General features: G+C 42.6%; 1 protein-coding gene and 1 pseudogene across 1 annotated transcript; one reads left to right on the forward strand and one right to left on the reverse strand.

Annotated features, from left to right (window-relative positions):
* Nucleotides 1-1,341: 1,341 nt before the first annotated feature.
* Nucleotides 1,342-2,043, forward strand: LOC148026762 (uncharacterized; annotated as a pseudogene).
* A 5,438-nt stretch (nucleotides 2,044-7,481) lies between these two features.
* On the reverse strand, nucleotides 7,482-9,106 carry LOC148026763 (uncharacterized; the record flags this gene model as incomplete). Its single annotated transcript, XM_087690342.1, has 3 exons — nucleotides 7,482-7,868; nucleotides 7,976-8,311; nucleotides 8,414-9,106. Coding segments are annotated over 3 exons (1,416 nt in total), but the record flags the coding sequence as incomplete, so codon positions are not given.
* Between the last annotated feature and the right edge of the window lie 15,452 nt (nucleotides 9,107-24,558).

Here is a 24,558-nt window from a genome sequence, read left to right on the forward strand (position 1 = left end):
CAAAGATTACTTACATCAAAGGTTTGGGAAGATATTGTTCAAATGATTCATTGCCATGGCCCATATGAACATCATCAAGGTGTTACTGCCACAATTGATGCAATCAAGCTAGAATGGTGCACTGAGATGAGAAAGCATGGAATTCCTATTCCTTATGTGCGCAAGATAGTGAATGCATGCGATTGTAAAAATGATAACAAGAAAATCACGTATGGTACCTCTCATCTTTTGCCTCGTGCTAAGAAGGACAATAAAATACAACCATGCAAAACAACTTTGACAAATAGGACCCATGTGGAGGAGAGCTTGATTGATATAATCATCAAGCACAAAGTCAAATTGGTTTTACTCCGCACCTCAAAGAACAATGCCATGCTCAAGACAGTTGTTGAGTATGTATGCCATCAAGGTGGAAGGATTGAACGAAAGGGAGATAATATCCGAAGATTGAGAAAATAAAAAAAGCGTGGCTGTCCATTCAAGGTACATGTAGAGTACATTGATGGTGTGGATGGAGTGACCATTTTATTATGGGCAACTCATGATGGGCATATTCCTGGTACACGTGCAGGCCTATATCACTTACCTATGCATCCAAGAGTCATTCAATGTTGCACAGACGACTTCTTTTATGTGGGCATATGTCATCATGCGCAAAGATGTTGGGTTCCAAGGAAAATTTTCATATACAAAACTCTACACTGCTCGATCGGGTAACCTTTCGATTTTTCATGATCCTGAAGAAAGTTCAAATGTTGTCACATCAAATGTGCAATCAAGGTGAATTGCAAATATGATATTTGTCTACAAGTGTTTCTATGTATGTGAATCATACATTAATGGTCACAACCTTTTTTTGTGAATAGGAAAGCTCTCAAGTGATGATTGGACGGCAATGTATGTGGAGGCTCTAAAATTGAGGGCACAAAACAAGGTTTATGTATACAATTTAGGGTTATCATAAACACTTTGTATGCAGGAAATATTGTTATCACAAATATCCAATGTGCTCACTATAAGATACTTGCATATGCATTTGTGCAAGTGTTGTACGTACAATCTTATACTCCAAATGCATCAGATGAAAAGGATAGGCCATTCATTCTCATCATTCAAGATAAATGGATGTTAGAAATGGCAGTTCGCTTCTCCCCACATAATGCATGGGCGCTTGATAGCACTTTCAAACCTAATGTATTTGGCCTTCCATTGTATGCTGCCGTTTTACCAAACCAACATGGTAATGGGATTCCTATTTGGCTTATGTTATGTACAAATGACCCTGGCACACGTCAAGAGAGATTGGCTTTGGAACTAACACTAAAGATGGTATTCTCTAAAATGAATGGTGTTCGTCCTAAAGCCATTGTTATTGACAAATGTTCACAAGAGCTTGAAGCAATCTCAAAAGTCATTAGTGAAGATCCACATTGCTTCGAGAAAGATCAACAAGGATGCCAAGTGCAAACTTCTTGCCATGTTCTCTTATGTTGGTTTCATGTCAAAAAAGCATGGGTGGAGAACTTACTTCCACATGTATGACTTTGTGATTTTAATATCATGCAAGTTTTGTTTTTGGTGTGGAATTGATCTCTCTCATAATGAGGCAATGATATCTTTGTTATGGCATGCTTGTATAGGTTCCAGAAGGCATGAGAAATGTTATATATAGCTCAATGACAAGTTTGATGCATGATTATATAGAGGCGGAATTTGATGTGAAATATCAAGGGTTATTGCAACAATTCTCCTCCCATCTGAATGTGCAACACTACTTGTCCAATGCATGGTGTGCAAAGACTTGCATATGGCAAAGAAGATGGCCTAGGTTTGGTTGTCTCTTCCAACATGGAAATGTGGATACAACAAATTTGGTTGAGAGGTTGTGGAAATATGTCAAATATACTCTCTTTGGATACAAGAATAAATAGGTCCATTTTAGACTTGCTTCGTGCCCTTGTGGGAGACTCTCATACAGGGACTCGTATGGGAGGAACATTACTTGAATTTTTCAAACAAAAGCAAGAAATAGGTAAATTTTGATCCCCACTTATTCGTTTTTTTAACTGTTCAATGACCGTGCAATTAAAATTTTCAAGTTTTTCTTTTGTAGTGGACTTGGCTTGTTTTAGTATGTATGGTACAAGCAAGAGCCCCACATCTAGATTGGCTGGTAGGAGAGATGATATTACAAAAGGTATAAGAAAGGCCAATAAAATATTCAAGTCATGAACAAGGTTTCAATGTTATTCAAAATGCAAAGCACTTCTACTCCCTCTCAATGATATAATGTGAGTTTACAATCCAACTACTGCGAATGCCTAGATTGGTCTTCAGAATGCAAGCATTTACATGGCGTTTGCATTATACTAAAAGAGTAATTTCCACAGCTTCACTACATTTTACCCATCATAGACAATGTGCATGCCTTGGAAGGTGCGCCTATAATGCAAAAGGACAATGTTATGTTGGAGTGTGATGATCCAATTGATCCATGTCAAGAGGATTGTATTGATGGGGACATAAGTACTTGCATTGCCGAATTGAACAGGATACTTAGAAACATTGAAGATGGCCTTCCAACATGTACAAGAGAAGTGAAGGAGGCAACCCTTCGACAACTACAAGTATCAAGAGATAATGTTTTGAATCAAATGGATCCAAAAGAAATTGGCATGCCCATTAGATGGGGCATAGGGCAAGTACATGCAAATGTCACATAAACAAGACTAGGGCATGGAAAGAAAGCAACAGATATAAGTGCACAATATATCAATGACACATTATGCCAACCTAGCAAGCATGCACGTGTGACCGGTGTTTTGAGATGCAAGCACCAAAGAGGGAGAAGTCATATGCGGTTTCCAAATAGGCATTGTATTTATTGCCCTCATTGTTCCAACAAGACATTGTTGTTGGACCCTTTAGTTACATTGGCTTGCCACACATGCCATGCCTTACTTTCACTATCCCGAAGGGACACCCCTGATTGTTCCCATGCCCAACTCATTGGGAGGGTTGTGCAATTAGTCGATGTTGAACACACCTTTGCATGCACAGTCACCTCTTCTACCATGGGAGCAGGTCTAGATGATGAGTAGCACCTTACTTTGTCTTTTTCAAATGTCCATGTGTTGGAAAACATTATTGCATCCAAATACCGACTGCTATTGATAGCTAATGTATAGCCATGACTATTATCTTACCAAAAAGACAAAAATTGTATCAATTTGATGTGCTTAATCTATTCGTGTTCGTGCTCTCTAGGCACTTTCTTCTGAGTTTGGTGATCAGAACCTATATGCAATATCTTGTTAATGATTCGTGGTTTTATGCAAATCATCTCGTTAATAGTTTTTATTCCATTGCAATAATTTGGTGTTGGTCAAATTTTTGTAATTATGGTTAGGGTAGTCTCTTGTGGGAGCGGAAGGGAGAGAACCTGTTTAGTTACAAAAGATGGAGAGACACAGAGAGCGAGAGAGCGACAGAGAGAGAGAGAGAGAGACATAGGGAGGGAGGGAGAGAGAGATTAATTTGGTACCTATTTTCTAAATGTTCTTTCCAAACAACCATATAACATCAAAAATTTCAAGTGCTTCCTTCTCACAAGCATATAACATATCTACCATAACATCTTCTTGATTTGTCTCCAAATCAAAGCCATGGTCAGCATATCTTGAAATCAAAGCCATGTTGAGCAAACATCATCTGCAAACAAACCTTCAAGTTGCATTTGTTGTAAGCAATTTCATGCTTCAGTATCATTCCCTTATTCAGTATATCCTGCAATGACTGCATTCCACAAGACCACATCTCGAACTTGCAGTCTGCCATGCTTTTGCTAGTGAGCCACATTTCACATAGACATCCAATCTCCAACCAACCCGCATCTACCGCCATCAAAATGTTCTTTTGTAAGTCCTCTCTTGGTCAGCCAACCATGTCCAGGAAGGCCTTGAAAACAACCAAGGCAGGGTGCTGCACACCAACTGTAGGTAATAAACTGCCACATCCAAGTCATAGCCCTCAATAGGAATGCATAAGCGTGTAAGGTAAGCACAATTGTAGCATAACCAAGTGTAGGCAACCGAGCAAGGAGACATAAGCTCCCAGTAGCAAACAAGTTAGGATAAAACCGAACAATTGGCCAAGGCATGCCATCATGCATACTCATGTTTGACATAGCCACCTGCATCAAAGGAGCATACCCCCAATAAGCATTAAAAAACTGGCATGCACCACATGTCTTGTAGGGCCCTCAGAGAACTGCCATATGAATAACCAAATGAGCAAAGGTTCAAGCCATAACAAAGAGGCATATCACTATCATTGACAATAGGTTGGCAAGACTGTAATCGGATCCAAGGCATTACCTAGATCAAATCAGCCCACATAGGTAAGCACTGCATATAGGTAGGTGCATGGAGCATGTAACAAGCATCCAAGCATGCAAATGACCCTCTTAAACCTACAAGAGAGATCAATAGGCCTACCATAGGCAGTGAAAAGAGAGGACAGAGTGCATAGGCGTCCCCGAAGTCAATAAACAATGCATGGGCAGTGTCCAAATATCATGCCAAGTGCCTAAGTTATACAAGCATCCATATGTCAAAGACAACAAAAGCATAGATGAGGGACGAAAGCCCACGGTCTCATCATCAAAGCTCATCTGCAGCCAAACCATAAAGCCCATAAAATCAATTTGCAATCGAAGCCAAGTGTGCCAAGATATAGCTCCCACTGGATGGGAAAGGTAAGATGCCAAGGGAGCAACTGCTACAATACATCCAAGACATCCCAAGGTCCAAGTCCAGATAGGCATAATGCCTGAGCATATCCAAGGTCCAAGCGGCACAATCCAAAAGGCATCCAGGATCCATAATTGCATAGTGATGTCACACTCCAAAGTAGCTGGGCAGCATGAAGCCAAACATCCATCATGAGGCAACCAAGTACATACCACCCATCCAAGACATAAGATCATGCCATGAGGAAGGCCCATAATCAAGTAGTGACATAGGGCATAAGCTATCAATAATAGGCATATGCTGCAACCAAGACAGGAAAAGTCACAAGGACTAGGCCCCAACATCAACCCAAACTATTCATGAAGCATGATCAACCAGAGAGCATAGTCAGGAGACATAGACTGCATAAGCATCTTCAAGCTCTTCATGTAAACCTGTAAGTACATTATCACAGCCAAGGTCACAACTGCCAAGCACTATTTCAGTCCCAAAAAGTCCCCAAATGCATATCAAAGTTTGTACAATCCATGGGAAGCATCAATACAGCATGCATAACACCCAAAGCATCACAGTAAAAAATAGGCATTAAATATCCACTAAGAAGTACAATCAGCCCAGCTATAAACAACATGAAATCACTATCCAAAACTGAGGAGGTAATGGCTCAAATCAGCCCCAAAAGCATATCCGAGTCATGTGGTGTCATCCCCAAATGTTTGGCATCCAAAAGGCATAAGTATGCATCAAGTATCCACCTTGCAAGCAAGATACATGAGCATGTAACATAACCAAACATGTGCTGCTCTGTAACATCAGCCCAAACCATTCATGAAGCATGATCAACTAGAGAGCACACTCAGGAGACATAAACTGCATAAGCATCTTCAAGCTCTTCATGTAAAGCTATAAGTACATTACCACAGCCAAGGTCACAACTATCAAGCACTATTTCAGTCCCAAACAGTCCCCAAATGCATATCACAGTGTGTACGATCCATGGGAAGCATCAATATAGCATGCATAACACCCAAAGCATAGCACGTAACCAATAGGTAGTAAATATCCACTAAGAAGTATGATCAGTCCTACTGAGAGAGAGAGAGAGAGAGAGCTGCAAGGAGATCTTTGAAGCGCTGATCGATTCGAGCACCACATTGATTCTAGGTATGCCTGGTAGTTCTTTGTATTGTTTTGCACATATTTGGAAGGCACGAGATGAGTTCATGGAGTAGGCATTGAGTTTGAGTTATCGCGCGCAACCCGGGGGCTGTTGTTTGTGCATTCGGACCAACCCATTTGAGTCCCAAAATTGGACCACCCAATTTCTGGAGTCGCGGACCGTCCGACTGCTAAAATCGGACCACCCCGTCTGACTGCAAGAATCAGACCCAGTGTCAAAATCGGACCCAGTGCCAAAATCGGACAATGTGTCATACCACAGGAGTCGGACCACCCTGTCCGACTAGGGAAATCAGACCAAAGTAGAAATCGGACCCAATGCCAAAATCGGTCCACCCTGTCCGATTTTCACAATCGTACCAACCCGTCCGAGTCTCACAATCGGACCATCCCATCCGATTCCCAAGATTGGACCACCCTGGCCGAGTCCCAGAATCAGCCCTCGGTCCACTTGGCCACTCGGCCCTCAGACAACCAAACTCGAACTGGCCAAATTTGACATTCGGACCAATTACATTCGACCCTTTCTACTCGGTCCGCCGAATCGGGGATTTGGCCTCTGCAACTCGGACTTGTTGGGTCGAATTTGGATTTTTTCAAATTTTAACCCATAGACCTGAAACCGACCGAGAGACCATATAGAACCGAAACCATATCATAGATTGATCACTGGGCTGGAACTTAGAGCAAGTAGTTCAAAATTTGGCTATAAACGATCCTCCAAATTGCGCATGGTGTTTACTGTAATGGCCCTGTGGGCCGGGGGGACTGCCCCCTCCCCCCAGACCCCCGCAAAGGGGGCTCTGCCCCCTCCACACCTCCCCCAAGTAGGTTGGAGAGAAAACGCGTGTCATGACAAGTCCTCCAAATCGGACCCTAGTGTAGTAATGGCTCTACACGAGCATGGATTCTCACTTGCAAAAGAGCAACCAAAAGCCCATACCCGAACAAAGAGAAACAAAGACCCTAGAACATCAATGGGCCAATATAGCCAACAAGGGCAAAAAGGCCACACTGCAAAAACACATACGTGCTGCATTCAGACTTCATCTAGTCAAAGCAAAAAGCAACAACATCAAGTTACAACATCGAGAATGACTAGATATGACAGTCCTCACTACAACACAATGCCGCCATACACGCGTCCATTACACGCGAAAAGTTACGGGCGCGTGTATGGTCGTTTATACTTACAGCAATATCCGGCGCATGTATACATGCATGTAACAGCGCGTGTATATGCGCCAAGTCAGGCGCGTGTATAATTGCATGTGAGGGCGCATGTATTTGCGCGTTAAGTCTGTCATAATACACGCTCTGTTACACGCGACATAGAGCCTAACTACAGAAATCCATTTCTTTTCAAAATAGAAAACCATTAAGTTTTAAAAATGTCATTGTGCATTGCAGTGTTTACAAACCATTACAAAATCCCACTACATGCACTTACAACAACGTAATATATTGAAAAATATATCTTCATATGGTTATTGAAAGACAAAGTATACAATAGAAATGTCATGAATTTGGAACAATACAGTGATGGATTGGTTAGGGTTCGATCTCATCTTCAATAAGATCCATCCTTGCCAAACGATCAACATCAATATCCATTTGATCAATTTGTAAGGCTACGATTAAATTTATTCTACTATCGCTATTTTGCCCATTGATAATGGTACCGATGCCTTGATCATTCTCATCATCATCACCATCATCCTCAATGGAAGGGTCATCCTCATGATCATGAGAAATGGCACGCTCATCCTCATTATCATGATCATCTACATTGGCATGTTCGACATCATCTTCTTTGCGACTTGCCACATCCTCCATATGCTCCATATCAGTGAATGTATTATACATTACTTTGGAACGTGGTGCAATAGGGATGACATACCACCATTTACTGTCATGCACCATTGGCAGATAGATAACCTGCTCAAATACACATAATTCATTAATTAATTAGCATATCAAAAGTCAAGGGGTGCGCGAGCTTAGATATATATGTACATGAAACACATTTGTAAAAAAATGCATACCTGCTCACATTGTTGTGGCAATACGAGCCTATCTTTCTTTGTTTGCCAAAACTTTGTAGAGTCAATAGTTACATAGCCACTTGCATGGCGTTTTATCGTTGCGTTAGGCCCTTTTTCCACCACGTTCATTTGCCATTTGACATCCAAAACATACACAAAGAAGCGGCGAAAATCAAGTCTGTATATGTCTTGGATTGTGCCACAATAATCATCCATTTTTCCATTGGCTCCCTCAAAGCTACTAATGACACCGCAATCTTGTGTATTCCTCTTTTCATCTATTCTTTGTGTTCGAAAATGCTTGCCTTCACACCATATAGCATTGAACATAGTGCACTGGACCAAAATATAAGCAATATCTATGTAAGCAATTAATGTGAATAAATATGAAAAGCCAATCACTTACAAAGAATGCAAATTTACATTTGTTCTATGTACCTTTAACATGCATCCTCGTGCATACTCCCATTCTTCCGCCGTGATATGCAGCTCCTCATCTCTCTCTGCTCTCTCCATTTCCTCATGCAACCAATCAACATGAATATCATTCGGAAGTGTTGCTAGATGCTTAGGGTACGCCTTACGAGAGCCATGTTGCCTCCGAAAGAGAGCTCTGTCTGCTTGCCTTTTTGTCTTTGCATCCTCGTATCTTGTAACCCATCTGCTCATCACATCACTATTAAGGATGCAAGTGAAATTAAGATCATCAATCAATGTTCTCTCAATTACTTTGCTCTGTCCTTTTCCTTGAGGCACAATAGACGTCATCCTCAAGTCCTCTTCATTGCTCCATAGTCGCGGCAAAGAGCTATCCACCTGATCAAGAAATTCTGATATATATACAAGAGACTCTTGTATCAACCAACCCTCAGCCATGCTTCCTTCGGGCCTTGCACTTTGCCTCACAAAGTCTTTTAAGGTCTTCATGAAGCGCTCTAGGAAGAACATCCAACGGGCATGCACAGTGCCACATAAAGCAATTTCATCCACTAAATGCACAATGAGATGTAGTTGACTTGTGAGAATGGTTCGCGGAAAAGTCTCCTCTACCATACAAACCACCTCCACTGCCATAACACGCGCATCATCCAATGTGGCTGGATCAATTGCTTTGGAACTAACATATCTGAAAAATAAATGCACAGTACGTTATACCTCATGCACATTCATTTTGCAAGGTATAATGAAGGGTGATCTTACATGGGATTTACAGGGAGCAGGCGGAAGATGAACGTGCCCACCCTCCTCTCATGGCCAAGCTTGACGCATACATCCTGCGACGTGCAAGTCCTCCCGTACGCTAACATTGTCTCTTTTACCAATAACATGTTCCCAAATACTAGATCCCACATTCTTGAAGATGTGCATGGGATCAAGAAGATGGTTGATCTTGAGATGGGTCCAATATGGTAGCCGGAAAAAAATGGAGTACCTACACAAGGGATTGCAGACTGTCATATTTATTCCAACTTTAGAGACTACACAAAACAAGATTGAAAACAATGGAGATGTACCTGTTCATGCCATCTGGAGGAAGAACATTTGAAGACTCCCAAATACGCTTCCAATCTTTTGCACGAAGTGTCTGTGGATGAATGTTCCTCTTACTAGGAGCATATTTAGGGTGATCTGATGGGAGAAATCGATGATGATTATCGAATATGGTCTTACACAAACCATCAGCATACTCATGTACCAATGAAGGGCCACATATAGGACATGCATGTTTACCCGATGTCCTCAAACCTGTTAAAATAAAAAAAAAGTTAGAATAATAAAGTCAATAGTTATAATTGATATAGCTAGTAGTATTAGAGTCGGGAGGTAGTTAGAATTCTTACCAGAACAATCGCTGTATCCTGGAAAGTCATGCATTGTCCACATCAACACTGCTTTTAAGTCGAAGTGTTGAGAGGAGGGAGGCCTACTAATGTCCACTACCGCAACACCTCTCCATAGTTCCTCCAACTCATCAATCAACAGTTCAAGATAAACATCCATATGCTTGACTTTATGTTTCCCTGGAATCAGAAGGGATAACATAAGATGTCCCTTCTTGATCGCCATTGATGGTGGAAGGTTGTAATTCACCAACACAACCGGCCACACGCTGTATGCGGTGCTCTTGAAACCAAACGGATTCACTCCATCCATACCTAGGCCAAGTCTCAAGTTTCTGGGCTCTGTTTTAAAGCTGGGCCACTCATCTTCAATATGCTTCCAAGCAGGAGTGTTTGCAGGAATTCTCCACATGCCATCATCCGATCGATGCGAGGAATGCCATGACATGAGCTCTGCTATGGATTTGCACTTGAACATGTGTTTGATGCGAGGAATTATAGGAAAGTGTCGCAAGACTTTACGAGGTACATCAAAACTCTTCACATCTGTTCTATACCTTGCTTCACCACAAGTGGGACACTGTCGAGCCTCCTTATGCGTCCCACGAAAGAGAATGCAATCATTGACGCATGCATGTATGCGATCATAATCCAATCCTCCAAGAGATGTCACATAGCGCCTCGCTTTGTCTCTTGAGGTGGGTAGTCTATTCCCCTTTGGAAGCATGTTTGATAATAGCCTGCATCCAATATCATCAATTAGCCCATAACCCTAAACCCTATACTGTAAACCAAAAACCACTAACTCAAATTTGCAAGTTACAATGCTTACTTCAATAATGCGTCAAGACTTGCATTGCTCCATCCATAAACTGTTTGTATATTGAGCAGTTCAAGTGAAGCACGTAAAATAGAGAATGTGCACCCTTCAAAAACCGGTGTCGATGAAGCGTTGTAGAGATGCTCTTGTTCCATATCATTGTCGTCCACACCTTTGCGATCATCCCTAAAAAGATTCCGCACCATGTCATCAAACACTTCCTCTTCCACAACTTCGTGGGGTGCAGGGCTATTGTCATCCCTTTCCCACTCATCTCCGACAACAGATCCCGAAGCTCCAGCATCATCTCGTCGACGCTTTGCATGCTCTCGCCGTGCGTATGGCACCATGTTAGGGTGTGGTACTGCATCCTGCTTCAATCACAGTATATATATTACAACGCGCTCCATTAATTTGCACACCATGAGTTATTTTAATACTTTCAATTCACATCTTCTCACCTCTAAACCTGTTTGAATCCATTCTCCATACATCGAGATGTGATTCAATGTAATTCGACGCGCTCGTACAATGCACCCTTGACATCGATTACACGTACACTTGATCCTTTGTGCCAGCCACACGTCGCGATCACGATGACGCATTGTCTCATCCTCACCAGAACTGCTTGAAGAGGATGATGACATGCTATGTCCAAAATAACCAATACAGAAGTAGGATCAGTTTTTAGCGAAATCATACACATCCTATGCACAAAACAATGGATACACAAGAACAATCAGTTTTTAAAAAAAGTATAAACAGTCTCTGTGTCGCGTGTACAGGCGCGTCTACAATGTATTCTACTGCGCTTTTACACGCGCTTTTACACGCGTGCTTTTTGCGTTTACCTACCGCACGCGTCGCTTTCTTTCTTTCAAAAGCCCTCTTTCAAAACACTTCTTCTTCTTCTTTCTTTGTCGCTACAGTACCTCTGCCTCCAGCTCTTCCAAACCCCCGAACCTGCCTCTTCCAACCAGCCTTCTCCCTCTTGGACTACCCAAAAGAAGCAAAGGGTGCAGACAACACAGAAATGGAGAGAGAAGCAAGAATCAACGAACTCACTTTTCAAAGACTTTTCAAAGAGGTTGGTTGTCGTTTGTTTGTTTTGGCAAATCTGTCGCTTTCTTTCTTTCCACCCGTGCTATGTGTACTTGAAAGCGACAGAGGATAGAATTCACACACATTGTATATGTGCTTAACTATTTATTTCTTGACAAACGACATCCGTCAAGATAGAGGAAAAAGAGAAGAAGGAACCCTTGTGTATGTGTTTAGTCATTTCTCCCTTGATGGACAATGTCCGTCAAGATAGAGGAAAGAGTTTTTGTTTTTCATGAATTTCGTCACTAATTCGAAATGAACTTCTTCTTTTGGCTTATGATCTTCTACTAATTCGATGTTTGGTATTGTAAGAGATATGTTTATTTTCTAGAATGGTAGATATATGTTGTAGGTTATATATTGTAGGAGATATATTGAGGAGATATATTGTAGGAGATATGTTTATTTTTTATATGCATGTTTTGCTTGGTTCATTGAGGCGGAATTTTGACGCTTTGCAGATTCTTCATGGATCCAGGCTCTTCCTCCGATCCGTGGGCATACGCCACTTGGATGATGGAGATGATAAACCATTTTGGGCGCCATCCTAATCCAGTGGAGCTGACAGAGTATATGTATGCCCATCCTCCTCCTAGACTCCCAGGTCACACCGCGCCCCCAAGTACACAAGCCTCTCCACTGCCGTCTACGCCTGCGAGTCCGGCGAGATGTACCCCTGCGCATAGACGCTCACTGAGGAGACACACCCCTGCACGGACACACTCACGCACACCCTCCTCTGTACCGTCACGTGAGGGCTCACGGCCACCATCACGTGCTCCCTCACAGCCAAGGTCACGTACACAGTCACGTGCAGCCACCCCTAGTCATGGCTACTCCCGCAGTACAGATGAGAGCCGACGCCGCAGTAGGGAGAGCGGGAGTGGAGGATTATGCGGCGCGTGCTTTGGTGGGGGGGGTAGTAGGGCACGCGGTGAGACGGGGCATGGAGGGAGGCATGTACGAGGAGACAGTGAGGAGTCGGAGGAGGCGAGAGAGGTGGAGGGAGAGATTTTCTACGATGTTACGGATAGGGGCGGGGTAGTCATGGATGCGAGAGGGAAAGAGGTGATGGAGTATATGCGGGGGGTAGTTTCAAACATGTATAGAAACTGTTTTGTAAAATTTAAAGATCAGGATAGCCGGTTAGTTAGGGAGGTCCTAGATAGTGTACATAGTCGGTACCCCAATCCCCCACGAGCGACATTCTCGGATGTATGGGGAAGGACGCGAATAAGGGAGATCTTAAGTAATAAAAGATCTCACCTTAAGAAACTCGCGTACGATGATGGGGTGAATGTAGCTGCGGGTGGCTATCCTTGTGAGAAACCTGCCACTGCCCACAAACGCTAGTGGAAGGAGGCAAAGAAGCGCGCAGAGGGAGGCGTGAAGAGCAGGCAGCATGTGGAGGCACGACGGATCCAGATGGAGACCATTGGATCGTCGCATTTCGGATCTGGCGGCGTCGAGTCGTGGGAGGCAGAGTTCGTAAGTAACTTGCCTCTTTATTTGATTGTTTGCCAAATTCATTGATTCTATGATTGTTTTGATCTTACAAACTATCTTGATTATGTTACAGCGACGGGTTATGGGGAGGAGGCCCACAGCCCACGAGACTGGGTATGCTCGCCGCAATAGCAGACGTGACACGTGGGCCATCTTCAAAAACGAGGGACGTATTACGGATGCGCAGTTTGACGCGGCCATGAGACCATACGGTCGACAGGTACTTGAAAACTCTAAATGAATGATTTCGGTTTATTTAATTGCATATATATGTATACTTACATACGGTATATTTCTTGAACAGGCACAAGCTGCTGATGCTCCTGCCCCTGATGATCCAGCCGCCACTGCTGATGTTCGTGCCACTGCTCCTGGTGGAGGCGAGCACCACTCATCGGAATATACCGATGCGAGCTCCTCTGATCATGGAGAGAGCACAGGGTCCTCATCATCCTCTAATTAGCTTTCAGAATACTGTAGGATGTGGTTGTACAAAAATTTTTTGTAACTGAAGCCATGGGCTTTTTTGCACCTAGCTCCCTATTTGACTTTGTATATATTTGTTCCTAATTAAAGCCATGGGCTATTTTGACATATGGACTCCCTTGTACACAAATGTATCATGTATTGACAATGTATTGAATCGTGAGTCTTGAGTCGTGTATTAAGTTTTAGATAGTAATATTGAATCGTGTATTCATAGAGAGTGAGTCTTGATTCGTGTCTTGAAATCTAAATCGCTCTTTTTTTATGGTGCAATTCACCAAAAAAAAAATCCAGAGAGTGCCTTTGGGTGGCTGGATGCTGGAACAGCATCCAGGCACCCAAAAGCACTCTCTGGATTTTTTTTTCCCTCTGTAATCGCGTGTATAAGCGCGTGTCATCTGTCAAAATCGCGTATATTTGCGCGGATAGTCTATTAGATTCGCATGTAAATTTGCAGCAAAACTGCGCAGAACGCGTGTATGGGGTCGTGTATTCGCGCGACTGACTGTCACTGTACACGCACTTTTACACGCATGTCTCTAGCCGCGATGATACACGCGCTATTACACGGGCCCGACACTTTTTTTCCCAAGTCATTTTGTGCGGCTAGGAGCGCAGGTATGAGCCCGATCCCTTGTAGTGCCTGACGATAGATGCTCCTTGAATAGCACATCACTGACAATCCAAGACATTAGTGGAGAATCCACATCTGGTCGTGCAATTGGGGACTCAAGGGCATTTGTTAGAAGGCTTAAATTTACAAGCCAAGACCCGAAAGACGAAGACATAGTACCACCTGCTTATCTTAGGGTCAAACTCACCATGGAAAGAGAGCATACTATCGATGCTCTGATTGATGAAGAAGCATATTTTAATATCTTGACCTATGAATCATGGACCCTGCTAGGCCAACCAAAGCTCACACCGACTAATGCAACTCTTAGCCCTTATGGGGAACACCCATAAGCACTCATAGGGAAGTGCAAAATCCTTGCGACAATTGAAACTGAAAGCTTGCCTATCCTATTTCATGTTCCTCCAAATAGTGCTAATTACGCGAAGGAAACCCTCCTAGGAAGACCCTTCAAAAGGGAAACCAAGTGTGAGGCCGACTATGTAGCACAAAGGATACACCTGCTGACACTACCGGGTGTGAGGATAGTCACAACCTTTAGCAAGGGTGACCTCATCGAACCTTGAGGGAAAGGCAAGAAGGGTGTTGACATAACAGTCAAGCCTATTAACGAGAGCAAGTACTTGTTGGAAGAGTTGATACAAGCACAGGTCAAACAACGAGAACCAGTGAGTGAGGCTATGCCTGAAACAATAAGGTCAAGAGACAATACCAAGGATAGGCTTTGGACTTACAAATATCATAGACGACCCCAGAAGAAGCCCAAGCCTTATAGACGAAGGCATCGATGGAGGGCCAGCACAACACCATGATGGATATCCAAAGCATTGCTACGTGCTCAAGGGTATTACGCAGGAATTGATGGATTTGGGTACCAAAACCCCTTGCTAAACCTCCCTTGTTGACTGAAGGCTAGATCGTATCAAGAGCAAAGAAGCATAGGAGGAGATTTAAACAAAAAACCAAGTCTCGAGACAACAATAGTGGAGTGACAGAGCCCCTCATGATCGAAATCAAGAAACCAAACTGGACTAGTTGGAGGGTAGATCCTCAGCCTAGCGTGCTTGACAAGTAGATATCAGATGTAATCGTTGAAGATATGCAAAAGCCGCTAGTGCCCAAGGAGCCTTTGATTCCCTAAGAGGATAGCAGGCATCATAGGCACAACATTGCTCATGGCAAGGTTAAATGCTCAACAAAGCAAATAGCAAAATCATCTAATAGCCACGAGCAAATCTCCCAGCTAGTGTCAAAGCCACTTAGGAGTCCCAAGTCTCCTATACCCTCTTCCCCTAAATGGACACACGAAGCACAATAGTCGTTAAGTGTGGCTACTCAATCCCAATCTCTACCTACATCAGAGCTTCCAAATGTCCAAGAGGCATGACATGACACCACCCTTAGCTCTCAACCTAAGGATATGCCTGTGCAATCCACCGTGACTAGCTCAACTAATACTCGATCTACGCAAGTGATGTTGAGATATCGAGCTCCACTCGTGATACGCTAGGGTGACCGTTGTATATTTATGTCACCGACTTGTCAGTTGCAGACGCGGTTGGTACACCGCCCATGAATAATAGCTACATGATAGCTATCCTTATCTACTCTAGTTCGTGGCTCAGTTAGGATGCCACCTTAGTTAGTTGAGTTTGGTTTGAGACCCATATATAGGGTTCTTCTATTTCTTTGTACTTGAGTTTTTTTGGCTTACACAACTAAGAAGAGGAAAACTGTTTTCAGCCTCCACCCTTGTGTGTCTTCCCCCATTGTGCAAGCAAGAAAGCTTCAAGCGAGACTCCTTCCTTCTCTCCCACAATCGTGACAAGTGAATGCTCTAAGGGCAACAAAAGACAAGACCACTTCCAATCTACCTAAGGACTTGACATAGCAATCCACCAATAGTAGTAAGTCCACTGAACTAGCTGCTACTACTTCCAATCAGGGATCACAGTAGTCACAGCCTTTGGCTGTGACAATGCCCCTTGCGGAACGTGTCCTTAGTAGTTTACCTGTGGAGGAGGTGTCACAACCAACTTCAATGAAAACTCTAGCATTTCCAAAGCACCTAAAGTCTAGGTTGGAGGAGTTAAACAAAAGGGAAGAGCTAGACTCTCCAAAAAGGGAGGTAGTTATACCCTCACAACCTAGCGAGGCTATTCAGCAGGCCAAGGCTATGTCCCATAAGGACACACTAGAGAAAGGGAATGTTGAGGCCCAACCAAGCACATCAATGGTTGACCTAGTCTAGGGTCTTGAGTCGTTGAGAGATGCACCTTCACTGACCAAGAAAAAGAGGAGAAAACAACGAAAACAATCAGAGTTATAGGTCATTGTGGACCCCAAGAACATTGACACCAAGAGTGCTGGAGAGGTGAGGAATAAAGCATCAAATCCATCCACCAATGACCCCATTGATGCCTCTCCTAATAGCGGTGAAACCTAGATACATCGGTGTGCTCTGAAAAATCAAAGCAGTCATTACCATCAACAGTTGCTTGCAACACTCAATCCACCAACAACAGAACTTGCATTGACCAATCAAGAGTGGATACAACGTTGTCACAACATGGTGACAAATTTATACCAATCACATCCAAGGAGAACTATGACACAATGACAAAGCCTCAGGAGAAACATGGAAACCCCAAGAGCATAAGAAATCCTAGGATTGACCAATCTTGCTCGTCTAGGCCTGAGCCCCTAGCTATGCTAAAGCCTAGGCAAACTCCTAGAACCTTGCATGAGATAGCAATCAAGCAAGCCCTTGTTGAACATAGAAGTGTCACAGAATTCTTAATCGAGTTGGATGCTAAGCTCAAAGTGTTCGCACGTGTCTATGTCCTGGCAGACATGGGCGCATTCCCTAAAGAGCAGCTTGAAGAATACTTGCCATTTCCCTTACCCTGGGAAGAGCAATAACATCTTATGCTCCTGTATGAACGCATGTGACTCATCTCTGACGAGGAAGTCGAAAAAATACGCTTAACTGTAACATTCAATGATGTGCTCTGCCAACCAAATCTCTTAGAGATAGAGCAACTAATGTGACAATCAAAGGGTCAAGTCAATTCGAACAACGTTGGTTTGAAAAATGCATTGCAATGGCCAAACTAGGAGCCCAAATCATGACAGTCTCATAGGAGCGATTGGCCAAATGGTGGTCTCAAAGAGACCCAACCTATGTGGCACCAACTTCCTTTCAAGTGTTGACTGCCATTCGGGGTACGGACTTAGCTGAAACTAGCCAAGAGAACTCTCTCTCTGATAAGGTTCTCACTAAGGAGGAGTTACATGTTGCCAGTAGACTCTGACAAGGTTCCATGCTACTCGATGTTGCAAAATATCTAAAAAGATAATCAAGTGCATGTGATAAGTATCTAAGTCAACACCACCGAATTCAGATAAGTGATTTCTCCTTGTGTTGCACTGGTTTATTATAGTTGTGGCATGAGCCGTGCATGTATTCTCATGAAGTGACAAGTGGATGTAGGATGATGCAAGTCTCTGTGTGAAAGTGTTCAATACCCAAGATACCACAAGACCGCCAACCCCACGAAGAGCCACGACAAAGCCACGCTGTCAAAAGCAAAAATCACCCTGTCCATGTCGCATGGCCCAAAGCATGAGCTTAACCACTTCCTCTTTCTGGGTTACACTCTACGCCGGGGAACTCATGGCAGCTGTTATCCCAGTTGTACCAATATCGCACGTTCCAAAGAGGGTTGCAATATCTCATGTGTATCTCCCCATCTCAACAACTATTTCTCTAACAATGAGGCTAGGACACACTCATCACTATAATATCCATTTCCTGAGCCTTCGAACCTTGATACTTCCCAACCCACTGAAAGGATGATAGCCTCAACATATTGCAATAGTTGTACTTAGGCAAGTCCACAAAAAAAAAAAGAGAATAAAGAAAGAAAGAAAGAAAGAAAAAAGAACAAGAAAAAAAGAAAATGAAAAATGAAAAGAAAAGAATGAAAAATAAGAAGCAGCCACGATCACAGCACAGCACCTAGGGGTCCTCAAATTAGGTACGACCAATGACCTTGGTCGGTTGGCTCCATCCCTAGTCCCCTTGCCCTTTAACATCATCCACAATTGTTCAGGGCACATCAAGGGCAGGACAGACCTAGGAAGCTTGTCTCATCTATGGTTAGACCTATCACCCTGACCCATTTGCACAATTTCCTATTGTACTCTGCCTTAATACCATTGCAATCAATTGTGGTAAGCACTGCACGAATGGCCATGAAAAGTACACCGTCCTCATCAACCAAGTCCAATAGCTCCCAACTACCGAAAGTGCGGTATCCTTATGTTCAATTAGGCTATGTCGTGCAGTCACAACGCAAAGGATGTCTCATACACCTTCATGTGCACTTCTTCTCAACATGGACAACTTTGCTTCATTCACACATTGTTACGAGAAACCAGCCCACGATCTTCTAACTACGTAATATCTAAGTATGCATGAGCACTCACATAATATCTACACCAAAGTATATACACAGTTTGGGTCCTCAAGTGCAGGACAATACTCTCAGCTTGCTTAGAGTTCGACCTATCTCCCAAACTAATTGAACTATATCTTATGCACAATAGAGAAGACTAGCACTACCCCTAGGGAGAGACCACCTATGAGAGGTTTTCAATTGCAGGTAATGAAGACTCCAACGAAAGTGTCATTCGCTCTTCATTGACACTCAACTCTGAATTCTTATCCTTTATCATCCTGCAAGCCCGCCAAGAATCATCATGTGCAGAATCCCCAACAAACTGCCACTTGTGCTCCATCAGTGCAATCCCCACAAAGAACAGCCCTACCACCAACTCCAATAGCCCTACCACCAGCCACCTAGGCCACCAACGTGCCCCCAGCAACCTTCCTCCCCACCACTACCAACACTTCTCCATGGCAACCACAAACGTCCTTCCCACCCACGTCTTCGGTGCATGCTAAAGCCTACTACCTATACGACAGTGAGTGCCATGGGACTGGCACTTGTTTAGGAGGGGGGTAATGTTAACCGTCAGACAAACAAGGTGGAAAATTTGGACAATCTAAAGCGAAGGACAAAGGCCAATGCAAAAGTAAAACGGAAGACGAAGGCACGCCAAGAAGAATATGGAAGCACAAGAAATATAGAAAAGTCCTAAATAAAAGAAAAAGGCGCACAAGGAAAAGCACAAGTCAATACTTTTGTAAAAGAGCACAAGCACATCATGATTTAATTTAAGGAGTGTTGGGCTCTCACCCTGCAATTTTTAAATGTAGACAAGCGGTGGAAAGGAAGCTAGGAAGATAGAAGGACAATGGGAAAAAGGGTGTAGGCATGGCTGACCATGTAAAAAAGGGGATAAGGGGATGACTGTCCAAAAGGGATTTCGGGTTTTGTATATAAAGTTGAAAAGTGAATGAGAAGCTCATTCTTGTGTGTGGCCAAATCTTCTTCTTCTTCTTCTCTTGTTTCTTGCCTTCTTACTTGTGCTTGAGTGAGGGATTGAGGGAGTGTGAGGGAGTGAGGGAGTGAGTGTGTGAGAGTGAGGAATCGTGGAGAAGAAGCTCCCCATCTTCTCTCTTCATCTTCTCTTCTTCTATTCTCTTCTCTTTTCTCGTGCGGCTATGGAGGATGGAGCTTGACGGAGGGGGCTTGAGCTTGCCACAAGGATCGTGGAGCTACTGGAATGCAAGAGAGAGGAGGAAACTCGATCGAGCATCAAGGTAAGCTCACTACACCCGTAAGGTAGACATTGCACGTCGGCTATGTGAGAGGTAGCCATGGCCACTCAGCTTGAAATGCTTGATCAACAAGCGGTCCGTAGGTCTCGGGGTAGAGCTCCATAGCTCCCCTCCAGTACTTTCAGCCCATGTGGGTGGGGCAGGGCTGCAATTAGGTCAGGATCAAAACTATTGCAAAATAGAGGGCTATCCAGGAGTTACTAGTGTGCTGTCCCAGATGGTATGGCTGGAGAAAAACAGCCATAACTTCCTCTAGGAAACTCCGATTGGGGCAAATGAGGTGTTAGCACGGAGCCCTCGAGGTGTACTTTCAGCCCATGTATGGGGAATGGGGCTGAAAATGGATCAGGACCAAAACTGGTGCAAAACAAGTGGTTGTCCAGATGCAAACTGCAGCCCAAAACAGGTGTCATGGTTAAGTTCCAGCCAATATGGCCTCCTTGAGGTGTGGAAATTCATCCAAGATAGATGTTGGTTGCCAAGAAGCTTCCTCTGTTGGTAGGCCTTGCCATTTGATCAGGTATTCATGGATGAAATGGGTGCAGAGTTGCTTTTCACGCTGCCCAATGACCGCTTCAGGAATATACTGGATAAGGCCCTCCTCGTCTATGGGGGGTAGCTCCTCTACATGATCTTTGGGAGTGCTAATGAAAGGTTTCAATTGGCTCACATGGAAGACATTATGGATCTTAGTAGTGGGAGGGAGTTGGAGATGGTAAGCCAAGTCCCCGACCTTCTTAATGATTGTGTAGGGCCCATAGTAACGGTGTGCCAACTTGTTGCAAGAACAGTCCTTTAGTGTAGCATAACGGGACTTGGGGACCTTGAAGAGTACCAATTCACCCTCTTGAAAGTCAAGGTGTCTTCTTTTTGCATCAGCATGGAGCTTCATGTGCTCTTGAGCCCTTTTGAGATTTACCTTGCATTGTTGAAGTAAAGCTTGCATGCGGTTCAACTCTTCTTTTCCAAGGAGCTTGAGCTTTTCATTGAAGATCACGGTAGGAAGGGGCACCCGATAACCATACAATGCTTCAAAGGGAGAGAATCCAATGCTCAAATGAGTGGAGTTGTTGTAAGAAAATTCAGCCAAGTGCAACCATACACTCCAATAATTCTACACATCATGACAAAAATGTCGCAAATAAGTTTCAAGCCACTTATTGACTCGCTCGGTCTACCCATCCGTTTGGGGATGATAGGCTCTAGATGGAGCCAATTTTGTCCCCATGGAGCTGAAAATTGTCTACCAAAACTGACTCATACATTTCGTGTCTCGGTCATGTACTATGACGTGGGGTAAGCCATGCAACTTAAAAACATGCTCCATAAACTGAGTTGCAACTTGAGATGCTGTAAACTGAGATTTTGTAGGGATGAAATGGGCTGCTTTAGTGAGTCGGTCAACTACCACATAGATGCTATCCCGACCCTTCTATCAAGGGAAAATGATGGTTTTGGGCATAAAAATGGAAAAATGAATAGGAACACCAACTAAACTTTCAATTTTGCTGCAAGAAGGAACTAAGGGCCACAGCCCATAACCTATCTTGAATTTTCAGTAATAAAATAATGCAGAAAATAAGGAAAAATAGAAAAAAACCATAAAAAATAGGGGGAAAATGCATTTTGGGTGCAGAGAATTAGTGATAAATAAGAGCAATGTTTGTGAATGTTTGTGGGGACTGAAGCATGAGGATTTGCCTCAGTTCGACCCCACCTTCTTGTTCTAGTGTGGTTTTTCCCGCTTTTTATGCATAAAATGATGGCAAAATGCCCTATAAATCTATACAACAATGCAACATTTGATTGATGGGAGAGTAGAGTAGTTGAAATATGTCTAAATGCCATGTGAGATGATGGAAAAGTTGCTGATTTCTATGCATAGCATTTAGGACGGATAATAATTAAAATAAGAGCCTAGTAGCACGAGGGTTTCCTTGGTGCTAGGTTTGTGCAACGCCGCATAAGAACGGTAGTTCAAAATCAGTGAAAGGATGTTTTCCACATGTGCATAATGTTGATTTCATAATTGTTTGAGCACTTGGCATCCACACTATGCATAAATCATGGAAATATTTAAAGGTATCAGAAATTCTGGATGCACAACAATTATTTTCATTAGGACATTGACCTATGTTGAGTGAGAGACAGGACACCCTAAGCCATAGGCTAGTCGTGGGGTCTAGGGAAAAGAGAAGTAAGGACAATGGTACATTCCTGTATACGACTAAATGGTACCTTGAGTGGATTTTTGTCCTCCCCTCCCTCATGCTTCTCCACACCACACTCCTCTCTCCTCCACTTAGCTCCACTCCCTCTCTCCTACCATGCATCGGCTGAGGGAAGGGGGTAAATAATAAAAAAATTTCCTTAATTTTAACCATGATCCCTTTTTCCCTCTAGAAGAGGTGTTCTCATGCGGCTTGTGGGTTTTGAGCCTTGGCCTCCTACGCTTGATGTGGTGAGGTGTTTATTGAAGCACACGTAGTAAGCACTTAGCCACCAACATTATTCGGTTGCAGGAGATGACTTAGCACTGCTTTTGCACGGGGCGTGTATTTGTCAAAATTCTTTAATATTTCGTGCGAAAATATTACATTTCTTGCAGAGTTTATTTGGAGGAAGAGGCAAAGTGTTAATCTCTCTCTCTGTTTGGTTTTTTTTTTGCTGATATCTTTTCAATACAACACAATGTTAGTTCTAACCCTTGTTATTGTTTTGTTGCAGAGATCATTTTGGGTGACATTGCATAAGTACTTATCTCTCTCTCCCTCTCTCTTTCTATGTCTATGTTTCCTCTCTTCTACTATTTTTTCAGTATACCTTCATGTAAATACTAACTCTTGCAAAATTGTCTTTTGTAGAGATCAATTTGGGCAAGATTGGATAGGTGCTCATTTCTTTCTCTCTCCCGCGTACTCACACAAACTCTTGCTTTCTTCCTCTCTGCATTATCCCTTTTCTACTATCTTTACAATAGGGTTTGATGCTAGTTCTAACTTAAGGATCAATTGTTGTTGCAACACTTAACACAAGGTAGAGCAGAGATTCTGTAGCTCAATTTACAGGTAAATCTTCCATATTTTGTGGTGTCAAAATTTATTCATTTAATTAGTGACTTTTATATTTGATGGGATTGATGTTTTCTTATGTCCATCATTTGCAATGGGTTTTGATTAGCAATGATTCAATCTTATCTTCAGCAAATCAGCTTATAGGTAAATTGGCCCTGCTTTGTATTGCTTCTATTCATGTAGTTATCTAAATATTTTTTTGCTAAAAGGGATTTATCTAAGTATTTTTGTTAAAAGGGATTCATTCAGGTGTTTTTTTGTACATGCAAGTATTGTACAAGGTTTAGGTAAAGCACATAGTTATCCATCAACTATTTTGATATGGTGAGTGATTCCTTTGTGTTGGATGATATGGATCTACTGTAAGTCGATGGTTCAACTCTGCTTTATTGGTCCTATGTGTCCATTTGGATCTCCATGCCAATTGGCAATGATCCATGAAACTCTTGTATCATATCATCCATATAACACACAATCTGTTGAGTCTTAGAATATCTCAGGTGTCAATCCAATGTGCCTATTAAGATTTGCATGCCATGTGGCTGCTATCCTTATAACAACTACTCTATAATACCCACATTTCATACAATGTATTGAGTCAAATCAGACTCCTCTTCATTATAATAAAATTTATTTTGGTGAAATTCTCTGAGTATTCTTGTGCTATTCTTTTCATTATATGTCATGTAAATGGTATGATTAAAGTGATGTCTTGAAATTAAATCTATACTTTGTGTTGATGTATATATCCACATGCATTTCGATATTGATGTTTATGTCTGTTTACAAAAGTGTAAACATCTCTTAATTCCATGTTGATTTGTATGGCATATTGGTGATTACTGGATAGACTTAAAATGCTTATTATTTAGGGGTTAATACATACTTCTTTACATCTAATGCATAGGTTATAATGCCTGAGAGAATAACAAGCATTCTCTCAATAGAAGTACGTAACATAAAAGATGAAGAAGGGAATTGGATCACTGATACGTATCATTGCTCGTCTTGGGTATATATGCGTCCAAATATGAAGGGAGCTTTCAGGGTGAAAGCATTTGCAATTGTAGATGTATCAAAGCACTGGAAGGGTAAAATTTTAGCTCTCAGACAAATGAATGTTGATTCTCACCTTGTAACAAAGGCGTTTGTACAACATGTATTCATGCAAAAACAAATACACATTGCACCCCCACTGTGCCCTTTCAACAAAACATTGCAAATAGTAAGTATTTGCAACTCATTGAGAATGAGAACTTTCATGATACCTATGTAACAACTTGTCTTGTATTTACAGAAGTATACCCTTCGGATTGCTGTGAGTGGAAAAATGTTGAGAGTTTCACTGGTTCTTTTAAGTGTTACCACC

Source organism: Lygodium microphyllum, chromosome 13 (genome assembly GCF_053477565.2).
Source record: "Lygodium microphyllum isolate KBCC chromosome 13, Lygodium_microphyllum_v1.1.10, whole genome shotgun sequence".
Taxonomy (NCBI): Eukaryota; Viridiplantae; Streptophyta; class Polypodiopsida; order Schizaeales; family Lygodiaceae; genus Lygodium; species Lygodium microphyllum.